Below are 12,696 nucleotides of genomic sequence, written 5' to 3'. Positions count from 1 at the left end.
GACTTGTGGGCCGGCGCCGAGTTCAGCTGCCACACTCAGGGTCTGCCAGCAGCCACTAGATTGCACCAGGGGATCACCACACTTTTCAGCACATCCAGGTACACTTTACTGTTGTCTGTCAGGTGGCATGATGTGGCCGTCACTTGTAACCACACCAAAGACAATAACCGTGGCCGGAAACTTCGTTGAGTTGTGTCCTCAAGTGTTGAACTCTCCAAATTTGTATTTTGAGGGTGCTGACAATGGTCCTGTTTTCATAACTTGGATCAGCAGAGAGCATGAGTTGTACAGCGGCGCATCTCCGATCCCGCTCGTTGAACATTGTGTTACTTTCAGACATGATAGAAGGCTCCTATCGCTCTTGGAATTTGTATAAAAGTGTTGTAGTAATCTACCTTATTGTGTCACTACATGGACTCTTCCAGACATTATGACTAGAGATAACGGTGACAACAGACAGAACTGCTATGACCAAGCAAAAATGAATGGCGCTTATTTAGAACTAGCCTGGGTGTCCGGCGTTGCCCGGGTGTTTGGAGGTGTGTGTGCTGAGCAAAAAAAAAAAAAAAAAAAAAAAAAAGTGGTAATAGGCAGGCAGGCTCGAACCCATACCGCAAAGGAGGAAAAGAAAGTGAAAAAAATAAAAATGTGACGTATTAGCTGTTGCGCTCATCGCCAAACCGGAAGTGAGGTACGTTAAAATTAAGGCTAGACAATCGAAAAGAGGCGATGACTTTCGAAAATATCGGCGAAAAAAGCAACCCCTCCCTGTAGAAAAGTACCCAATTGAGGGTGAAGGAATTAATATTTTTAGCAAATTTTTCGATATTTGTCGTCCGAAGGGTCGAGCTTCAAAATGATATCAATCTCGTGAAAATTCATCGCTTCTGTCGAAAGTTTTAGGCAGGCAGACATACATACATACATACGTACATTTAAACAGATATGTGAGATTTATATTATAGATTACACTTTAAAAAAATACAGAAAAACATTTATGAAGTATTTACTTGTCATTGAACTAATATTCTAAGGTTTTAGTCAGTTGACATACATCCTGATTTTCTGCGGAGCGCTACTGGGAGCGGTGACAAGACGAATCAGTTCCTTCACTTTTATTGTCCTTCAGTATTTCTATTTATTTTATTTATATTGAAATTATTGAAACGTATACAATAAAAATTAACAAAATTATACAGATAAAAATAACACAGTCTTTATTTGCACTGATAATAACAAATTTAAAAAAATAAAAACAAATGTCAGTGATCCACCTTATTTCTTCACTATATGGTAACAGACAGAGTCTCTTTGACCGATCCAGAAGATGTCTCTGGAAACCCATCACTTTTGTACTTTCTGTAAGTACATGCTTTTATTAGCTCTACCTCCTAGTTGTCTTATTTTTTTTGGGAGGGGGCCCTTAACATCACAATAATAAGTTGAAGAAATTTCCATGGACAGAGTTTCTTTGAAAGCACCCTCTTCCGCCTATGAATATATTATTGCAGGATTGCTTTCCTGTAGCCTACAACATAGCCGTCTTGAAGTCCAATGTTAACGAGTATGTGTTGCGAATCGTCCTATTTATTTAGTTCACTGCATTGATCAATTTTGGCTGACAATTGTTCCATCTCATGGCGAGAAGATATGAAAAGGTGTCAAACCATGCTCTGACGAACTGCAAGCACTTGTGCCCCCTCGACATAAGTATCCCTGACAAACCCGACAAGCAGCAAAATCCCACCCCTTCACAGTAGAGATCCCTAGATGTAAGAGAGCCTTCTACTCCAGTAGTTTCTTCCCCAGAACCACTGGACTTTGGAATTCCCTTCCGAGTTCCTGCTTCCCCAACTGTACTGACATGCAGAAGTTCAAGTGTAACGTGAACTGACATCTTGCAGCCCAACTTCCCCACATAGTGTCCCTGATAGTAGCCCCCTACAGCAAAGTGGCAATGTGCCTTGTTTGGGTGGTGAAATTGCAATAAAAAAAATACTATCATAAAAATTATGGTGGATCTAGTTTTTTGCATGGACGCTTCTCGTCGCAGTAAATAATGGTTGTTGTGAATCGCTCCGGTCGCATAAATTGTTCCATTCTTAATTGAATAAACTGTAATGGAGACAGGACAAGAGATTCCGTCTAGTAATATCATATTCAATTAAGAATCTTACTACTCGTCTACTTGACAAGCGGAAATGTACAACTTTTATAGCTTGGATTATCAAAGGGGAGATAATCCATATTCGCAACAATGATAATGATGACAACAGAATTGCTAGGACTGAGTCAAAAGCATTCCGGTAATCCATTATTTCTGTACTTTCTATAACGCCCGTATGTATTGTGTGGTCCTGGATATGACCTTAAACTATATCCAGTGGTGAGGCTCCAGCTTGCGGGCTTTGGGGAGTGTGGAGCCACCCTTTAATTGCCATTGCTCCCAGATCCACTCTGACCCGGAGTGGTAGTACCTGTTAGAGTCCCAACTATGGGTTAAATAGAAACCTACTTGAAAACAACAAATACATTCTATTAAAAACTTTTTTTCAAAATCTTTGAATTCGGCACTAAATAACCATGGGTTGATATGCCGTAAAACAAAAACAACCAAGAACGTATGTATTATGGCAATTAGCTTGGCCTAGTGGCTGAATCTTCTGTGACCAGCCACACCAAAGAAGCACTGTGGTTTCGCTCAAGTGATAGCGTTACACACTGTAAATACATACCTTTGTGAACTCTACCTTTCTGTTGTCTTATCGTAAAAGTCATGGTGAAATCTAATGGATTTTGGTATTGATAAAAAAAAAAAAAAATTTTAAACATTATTTTTTAAAACATTAAATTGGTAGCGCCCTACCTCATTATTGGCTGTTCTTTTGTGAAAATAATCCCGTTTAAGAACACTTTTTTTTTTAATTATTTCAGGCAAGGGCAGATAATTTTATATGAAACGTTGAAACGCATGTAGCAAAGTGAACATTAACTCGAAAATTGAATATTTTTAAACACCTGAAAACTTGGAGTGCAATCAATATAGTAATTCAAACATAGTTTTGTAATCTTCCTCTGTCTGTCTGTCTGTCTGTCTGTCTGTCTCTCTCTCTCTCTCTCTCTCTCTCTCTCTCTCTCTCTCTCTCTTTATCTATGTTTCTTTCTTTTGTTTATTTTATCTCTCACTTGTTTAATCTGTCTTCCTCTACCTCAATCCTTCTCTTCTTCCTCCCTCCCCAATTCTCTTCCTCTTTCCTTTTATTTGTCTCTCTTTTTTTTTTTAAACATCTGAAAACTTGGTGTTCAATCGGTATATTAATTCGAACATTGTTTTCAACTCCACCCTTCCATCTCCCTCTCCCTCTTTCTCTCTATCTATCTATCTATCTTTCATTTTTTTCTTTTATCTGTCACTTGTTTAATCTTTCCTCCTCTATCCCAATCCTTTTTCTCTTCCTGTATCCCTAATTCTCTTCCCCTCTCTCTCTTTATTTTTCTCTCTTTTTATTTCTCATTATCTGTTAGATTTTCTTTTCTCTCTCATTTGTTTTAGCTCCGTCTCCCCCTCTCTCTCCCTCCCTCCCTCTCTCTCTCTCTCTCTCTCTCTCTCTCTCTCTCTTCATTCCTAATCGCTTTAAATATTCGCTGTTGCCACCGCGTACTGCTTTTTGCACAAGAAATAATTTCCTGCTAATTTATATGTGCGTTTCTTTCATGTATCCAAAAACTAACGATTCTTGGGATTTGGTTTCCTCTGGTTTCTTCTCATCTACTATTCATAGTCATTGTCTTTAAAGTTGTTAATGAGAGGAACATATTCCTTTTGAAGGCCAAAAGATACGGTAGTCAAAATCTTGACTGATCACAGTGGCCAAATCAATGATTAAAAAGTGTATTGAGAATGGTGATGACTATGTAGAAAAATAAATTCTGGTGCACAAAAGGTTGCTTGATGTAATGGTACCATTACCGTCTTCATAGCTCTTCAACTTTTTGAGTTAAAAGAAAAAATAGGCGATTTCACTCTTGGCATTACCCTTATATATATATATATATATATATATATATATATATATATATATATATATATATATATAGTAAGGTATGAAAATATATATGGCAATTAAGCTACACAGAATATTCTGTGTTTCATTCTCGTGAGAATTCGTCAGCCTTACGCGCATAAGCCTGACGAATTCTCACGAGAATGACGAATTTTCACGAGAATGAAACGCGGAATATTCTGTGTGGCTTAATTACCATATTTTCATAACTTACTACCTAGCTCTACCTATGTATTGAGCACTGTTGAAGTAAATACTGAAAATTTACACATAAAATTATATCTTCATATATTAATTTATGTGATTAAATGAAGTAATCATATATATATATATAAAATAAAAATTATAATTAAATTTACCAAAATGATCAAAGATGGTAAAATAAAAGTATAATATAAATATTAAAGAATTAATATTTATAAAGTTATCTCAGCCAGATGTAAAAGCTCGATAAAAATCAAATAGGAGATATAGCTTATAATCCGAGCAAACAGTTAATAAAACATGTTAAAAAAACACACATATATATATATATATATATATATATATATATATATATATATATATATATATATATATATATATATATATATAAATTAAAAATAATAAATAATTTTTTTAATTAAGCTCTGAAACGAAAAAGTATAAATCCTAATAGAAAAAAAGAATAAGATAACGTTTTTTTTTTTAATATCTGGAATGGTCATGTAATTTTAATTAATCGTTTTTAATTAGCCATACCTTCAGCTCTTGATCCATCTTGCTCGTTCTATTTTCCACGCCCATTGAGATAATTTCCGTCTAAGTAGGTTTAGCTGATTCATAGGTTTGTATGAAATATTTCTGCAAATGTGTTGCCAAATTATGTTTGCATAAGTATAAAATTTTATAAAAACATAGACGACCCTATTATTTAGCATTTTAATAAAGACACACGGATTCATCGAATTTTTAATAGCGGACGTTAACTTACTTAAATACGAGGAGCGTTTAATAAGTAATGTCTCTGAGCAACTTCCAGTTTTCTAATCTAGCTGAAATTTTGCATGAGCAATGATTTATATCTCTATGGGTTATGTGGCAAATTACATCTCTGAGCTAATTAACTATGCCAAGTTTCGTTGCTCTACTACTATGAGAAGTGTGTTATCGGCATTACTTAATGAACGCTCCTGGTATATAACGATGATGATGATTATTATTATTATTATTATTATTATTATTATTATTAACAACAACAACAACAACAACAACAATAACGACAACAACAACAACAACAGCAACAACAACAACTCGTGTTTACATAGGGAAAACTATTCTTAAATAAACAGTTATTTATCCTACTGGGCTGAAAACAGAAATTTCACAAGGAGAAAAATAAGACTAGCCCAGGATTCGAACCTGCGATCCCATAGAGGGACTGTTATGATTTAGACCACTCGAAAAACAGTCTTATATAAATAGAAATTTTGTCCGTCTGTCTACAAGTCACAATTTTAAATGTAACAAATACATTGCAGAAATTGTCTTATTTCGAAATATCAGATATCTTAACTATTTTTTAGGAATAAAGAATATTGCATTAATCGTAAATAATAAATTTTCAACAAATAAAGCGAATGGCATGACCGGAAATCAAAATCGAAACCGAAACCCCGTAGATCTTCAGTCTGGGGTTCTACCAACTGACCTATTTAGACTTTCTTATAAACAGAACTGAGAACTTTACCTTAAGAAAATAATTTTAGTTGCGGCATGACGTCATAGATTTATGATCAACGTCATGTTTGAAATAGCGTTGTAAATTATTTTAATAGACCTAAAACATTTTTTTTTTTTTTTGCTCTGAAACTACGTATATGTAGTTCTTTTACAATTATATAATACTCCCAGTCTAGCAAAAAATTGCGAACCGAGGGAGGGAGGGGGCAAATATTTGTTAGTCTATGTAAGTAAAGATTTTATTTTCAAATTTATACGAAGCGTATTTTTGTTCTTTCAATTATTAACATTGTATTTTTGTTGTCGTGTTTGTATTTTTGTCACGTGTTTGTGTTTGGAAGTTTATTGGTAAATTTTCTTGCAGGTAATATTTCTTTAGTTCTTTCTTTAGAGAAGTCTGACAAGCTGGCAAATCGAGTCATTGGTAACATTCAACAATCTTCAAATTCTGGCCATATTCAAACTTTGAAATATAAAATTTAGTAATCTCCCTGATATCAAACCCACGAATCTCCCAAATGCTGTAATCTGACAATCTCCCTAATACGGGCATTCCTAACACCTAGTAACCCCCCAAATACGGTTATATCTAACACCTAGTAACTCCGCAAATACGTTTATCCCTAATACCTAGTAATCCCGCGAATACGGTTATCCCTAACACCTAGTAATTCCCCAAATATGATTATATCTAACACCTGGTAATCCCGCAAATACGTTTATCCCTAAAACCTAATAATCCCGCAAATACGGTTATCCCTAACACCTAGTAATTCCCCAAACATGGTTATCCCTAACACCTAGTAATCCCGCAAATACGTTTATCCCTAACACCTAGTAATCCTGCAAATACTATTATCCCTAATACCTAGTAATCCCCCAAATACGACCTTCCTTAAAATCTAGTAATCTCTCTAGCATCAAATCCACTATTCTTCTAAATGCAGTAATCTGACAATCTTCCAAAGTCTTGCTATCTAATACCCAATACTCTCCCAAATTCATCCATTTCTAAAATCAAGCAATCTCTCTAATATGAAATCCAATAATCTCCCAATTATAAATTTCAATAATTACCTAAATTCAACAATCTAACAATTTCCTAAATGTGTCCATTCCTAAAATTGAGTAATGTTCAAAGTTCTACTGTCCCTAAAGTCCATTCGTTTTCCAGATATGGAAATCTCTTACATCTCCACAATCTGAAAATAAGAAAATTATTTGGTAATTCCGAAGTATAAATTCCTGTAATTTATCAAACCCAGTAACTTGACAAGATCTCAAAACCGGAAGTATATAAAATTTGAACATTACTAAAATACAACCGTCTCCTATCTCTGGTCATCACTATAATTCAGCAAATATCCCAAATTTAAAATTTGGTAATCTCCCATGTCTGGCTATCTCTAAAATCCAATATCTCTTAAATATAAAATTCAGTAATCTTCAAAATCCAGTAATATGATAATGTTCGAAATCAGATTATCTCTAGCACCCAATAATCTCTCGAAATCTTGTTGTCACTAAAAATCCAGTAATCTCCCAAATAAATAATTAAGTAATCTCTCAAATTCATTAATGAGATATTATCTCGAATCCAAGAATCCACTAAACTATAGTAATATCTCATGCCTGGTGCTTCTAAAACTCCGGTACACCATCTTTAAATATAGAATCAAGTAATCTTCCAAGTATAAAATCCAGTAATCTGATAATTTTCAAAATTAGCCAATCCATAAAACCTAGGAATCCTTCAATCTGATGATTCTTTAAAATCAACTAAATTCTGTAACGGATGCGCGGCCGTGCATATGCAAATGCATACGAAATGAGGTTATCAGTCGGGAAAAAGAAAGCCTATAAAAAGGATGATCACGTGAGAGACGTCACATTCGTAACGAGAAGTCACACGTGGCAGTAGAATGAAAAAAAAATGTCATTGTTGCACGAAAAAGTAAAAAGTGAGTTCCAGTTATTACTTGTCTTATGTTCCTTGCGACGTACTCTGATACAATGTGTTGGGTCTACATGTGTAAACATAGACAACGCTACAATGCTCAAGATCAAATTCCCAAAGTATGAACTTGTGTAATTTATAATTCTTCACGACAAGGTTCTCCTCGTGTGTGATCGTTTGCCCTCCAAAAGTAAGTTTTTCTTATGTGCAATTGTTAATCCTCCACAAGAAATTTTTCTCATGTGTAATGGTTAATCCTCCAGAAGTAAGTTCTTCTCCTATGTAATTGATAATCCTCCACAGAAAACCTCATCTTGTGTGTAATTATGACTTCCCCAAGTTTTCATGTGTAATTGATAATCCTCCACAGAAAACCTCATCTTGTGTGTAATTATGACTTCCCCAAGTTTTCATGTGTAATTGATAATCCTCCACAGAAAACCTCATCTTGTGTGTAATTATGACTTCCCCAAGTTTTCATGTGTAATTGATAATCCTCCACAGAAAACCTCATCTTGTGTGTAATTATGACTTCCCCTAAGTTCTCATGTGTAATTGTTAATCCTAAAAAAAATATGTTCACTGCATATGTAATCGTTAATCCTCCATAAAAAAACGTTTTAATGTGGCTAATCCTCCACAAAAAAAATTTGGGGGTTAATCCTCCACAAAATATTTTTTGTGCAATTGTTAATCCTCCATAAAAAAAATTTGTGTCTAAGTGTTAATCCTCCACAAAAAAGTTTTTTTTATATTCAATTGTTAAACCTCCAATGTAAATTTCTCTGAATGAGTAATTGATAATTAGAAAGTTTGTCTCATGTTAATGTTCCACAAATAATTGTGATTGCTAACCCCCCCCCCAAAAAAAAAAATATAAAGTTTCATGTATAATTATTAATCCTCCAAAAATAAATTCTTCTCATGTGTAATTGTTAATCCTTCAAGCATACGTTCTTATTTTTAATTGTTAATCCTCCAGAAGTTCTTTCTTGTGTGTAACTGATAATGTCACAATAAAGTTCCTCTAATTTCAATCCTCCAAAAGTAAATTCTCTTCATATGCAATTGTTAATTCTTTACCAGAAACTTCTTCTTGTGTGTAAATTTATAATCCTCCAATAGTAAGTTCTTTCAATGTGTAATTCTTATTCCTCCAAAACTAGGCTCTTCTCATATGTAATTTATAATGCTTGAAAAGTGAGTTCTTCTTATGTGTAATTCTTAATCTTCCCAAAAGAAGTTTTTGTTCATGTCTGTAATTTATCTACATATTTCCAAAATATGGCTGCTTGTATTTTAATAGAAATTGACAGCTATATATATATATATATATATTAGTGTTGGGACGATTAATCGGAATCAGGAATCAGAAAAATTGGAATCGGAATCGGAATCAGAAAAATTGTAATCAGAATCGGAATCGGAAAAATTGGTATCAGAATCGGTATCGGAATCGGAAAAATTTGCACTGATTTTCCGATGTCAAAACGATTCTTTTAATTGTCCTTTTTATTTGATTTTGTTTAAAGTAAAAATCTTCCATTTCTGGTAAAAATGATAAAATAATAAATATTTATTGATTTTAAACCACCAGTGAAGCTGAAATCGGTACATTGTCCCCCAACAAATATATTTTTACGTTTAGGAAAATATCTGCACATTTAACATGTGTGTTTTTACGGTAATCGGAAAAAATACCACCATATATATGTAGAGATTTGAAAAGAATCGGAATCAGTAATTGTATCGGAATCGGGAATTTTTGTACGGAATCGGTAATTGTATTGGAATCGGGAAAAATATTGGAATCGTCTCATCACTAATATATATATATATATATATGTATGTATGTATATACACACACAGCTATATCAATGATCATATATATATATATGTGTGTGTGTTTGTGTGTATATATGTATATGTGTGTGTATATGTATGTGTGTGTGCGTATATATATATATATGTATGTATATACACACACAGCTATATCAATGATCATATATATGTGTGTGTGTGTATATATGTATATGTGTGTATATGTATATGTGTGTGTATATATATATATATATATATATATATATATATATATATATATATATATATATGTATCTACACACACAGCTATATCAATGATCATAACAAAAACAAAATCTTTGAAAATTCAAATCTCACCTTATATTCATAACACAATTTAACAACCAATTTCTGTTTTCTTTTCTTTTTTCTTTTTTTTTTTTAGGAATGTTACCGATTATGGTTTTAATGGCTGCATAAAAAATATAGGCATCAAATCAAGTAAAAATGTATTCCAACAAAATCATTTGCTCTTCGAAATGAACCCTGGCTGCCCAGCACCGGTAAGTCATTTAAAAAAACAATTTTTAAAACACTTTCTTTTCTTTTTTACCTTCTAGGGGCATCCTAAGTGGGTAGTTGTACAGCGAAATGTTTGTTTGCATTGCATTTAAATTTCGGCATGTTTTGGGGAAACAGGGGATAGGGAAGGAATTCCAAAGGCAAGCTGCATGTAGACGGAAGCGTTCGGTTTACGTTTATTTTCCAGTTGACTTGACGGTTGTTGCAGTCATACTGCCGCGCGTGATTACATTTTTATTTTCTCCCTCTCTCTTCCCTCCTGAAGCCACATGAACAAGAAAACCGAATCACACGATTGTAGCGTTTCCTCATGCCAGAGCCAATTGTCTTCACAAATGAAATATTCAAATAGTTGCAAAGGAACCACATAGGCTTTAATCGCTTTTTTTTGTTGTTGTTTTTAATTACAAACATAAAACGAAATTCATCTTTTCTTCTTTACAAGCAATTCTCAGAAGCATTATTTTTTTTTTAATTTTAAATTTGAATTAATAAAACTTAAAAAAAACAGGGGACCATATCACAACGATTGTAGCGCCCACTAGCGCTAGAGATAATTATCTCCCTTGCAAATTTTCACAAATTAAACATTACAATCATTATTCAAGTAGTAGTTGATGCAACAGCACTCAATATAGTTTACCCGTTTAATGTTTTTTTTATATATAATAAAATAATTTTTTAAAAAATACCTTTCCCTCTTTGTATGCAACTCTAAGAATACTTGTCCCAGAATGAGTAAAATCAATTTTCCAAAACAGAACAGTGTTTCTCTACTTTTATATGCCATCATAAAAAGAACATAAAGACATTGTGGAGAAAGAAGTGGCTTACCGTTAAAGCAGCTGCGCGTTTGTGCCTGCAGAGCACAAATTGAGAATCAAGATGGCGCCCGCATGCTTTTATGTGGAAAAAAGTCTCGTGGAATCTCAGAGAATCTCGTACACTGGTTCCATAAATAACGAGGAAAGGAAAGCGGGAGGACAGACGATTTTTAGTCACTAAAGCGAACGGACGTGTGTAAAAGAAGAGGTAGAAGAAAAGAGTGTGGTGAACGAAACAAACAACGACTCGGTTGAAAGTAGAGTTGTAATGAACACAGACATATTGTTTACTTCCGTTAGGTTAGGCAAAAGGTCAAGCGTGATTTTCGGGAGCCAGCACACCAGGATATGTGCACTCTAGCCTACAAAATATGCCTGAGTAGCCCCATTGTCATTGACTGGTAACGGCACCTTTGGTGACTAGCAATAAACTAACCTCTTCTCAGGGAGAAGGTAAAGTCTGGGAATGTGGACCTCCTAGTTCTAAACAAAACAACAGTGGAATGTGGGGACTAAAGGACAAAATAAGAGAAGCAAGAGTTAAATTTTAAAGCGATAAAACTTTTAGAATATAAGTGTTTTTTACTTGCATAAGTATTCATTATATGTAATTGTGAAACTCTTAATTTGTTTTTATATTTTTTTAAATCACACAATTGAAGCATTTCCTTGTATCGGAGACAACTATCATCCTTGCAAATTCTAAACTTTTTCGTAGTATTTAGGTTATTCAGATGATCGTTCTAATCTTCAGTGTTGTTTGCACAACGTTTCAGTCGATGTAACCTCCGACCTGCTTTTTTTCTTTTTTTGTTTTACAAAGGCCCATGGGCCACTCGAGGATAAGGGTTAATAAGTATACAGTGGTCAATGGGACAATGACGTAGTAATTGTTAGTTGTGGAAATTTGGTAAATTGGATTGTTTACATTGGACTTGAAGATGACCAAATTATAGTCAGCCGGAGAGCAGGCAAACGGAAGAATTCCACAGGTGTGCAGTCCTAAGAAAGAAGATTTATTCATGGAATCTATGTTTAGGTATGGATAAAGAGTGGGAGAAATTATTGATAGTGTTTTCAGCTAGACGAGTGTTTCTCACGAAAGTTTGACGAGGGGGACCATAGATTGGCGCTCAGACGAGCACCTGGAGGGGGACCATAGATTGGAGCTCAGACGAGCACTTGGAGGGGACCATAGATTGGAGCTCAGACGAGCACTTGCCATGAAAATAACAATAAAGCAGAGACAGGCTCTCAACGTCTCTTCTGTGAGAAAGAGGTTGCAGGGAAGAGAAAACAGCATCCCCCACTAGGCTACGAAGTGTTATTTTGAACTCTGTTAAGATAGGATAAGGTCTTTCTAGCAGCTCCTGCCCAGATGTAGCAACAGTACTCCATCTTTGGACGTACCTGGCTCTTATTTAGGTAGATTATCTTGAATTCAGGAATCTTTCTGACAAACTCAGGAATTCTTCTGTTGAATTCAGAAATCTGCACAAAATTTCAAATGGAACTCTTTATTTAATCCATGGGGGTAGCATGCTCTTGTTCCATCAGCCATGACTAGGCAGAAGTCTTAAGTCATTCGCAATTGTATTCTTAAATGTCACCCGCACTGAGGATTGAACCTTCAACTTCCAGGAGAGTGTAACTTTACAACTGAATTTTACCAAGTACGTTATCCACTATACTACGGGTCCTTGCAGAATAATGCAAATAATTAATCATCATCTCAAAAAATCAGAAG

At 34.4% G+C, this 12,696-nt stretch overlaps 1 protein-coding gene across 3 annotated transcripts in view; it reads left to right on the top strand.

Annotated features, from left to right (window-relative positions):
* Positions 1-12,696, top strand: part of LOC145261195 (laminin subunit alpha-like) — a 469,749-nt gene that overhangs the window by 413,161 nt on the left and 43,892 nt on the right. For all 3 annotated transcript variants that reach the window (XM_080119517.1, XM_080119518.1, XM_080119516.1), the window contains one exon: positions 9,989-10,106. In XM_080119517.1, the coding sequence (XP_079975643.1) occupies positions 9,989-10,106 (118 nt within the window). The remainder of the gene's footprint in view (positions 1-9,988; positions 10,107-12,696) is intronic.

The sequence above is a fragment of the Euprymna scolopes genome, chromosome 37 (assembly GCF_053919585.1).
Source record: "Euprymna scolopes isolate OS-2025 chromosome 37, ASM5391958v1, whole genome shotgun sequence".
In the NCBI taxonomy this organism is placed as follows: domain Eukaryota; kingdom Metazoa; phylum Mollusca; class Cephalopoda; order Sepiida; family Sepiolidae; genus Euprymna; species Euprymna scolopes.
This window is presented reverse-complemented; position numbering and strand designations above follow the sequence as displayed.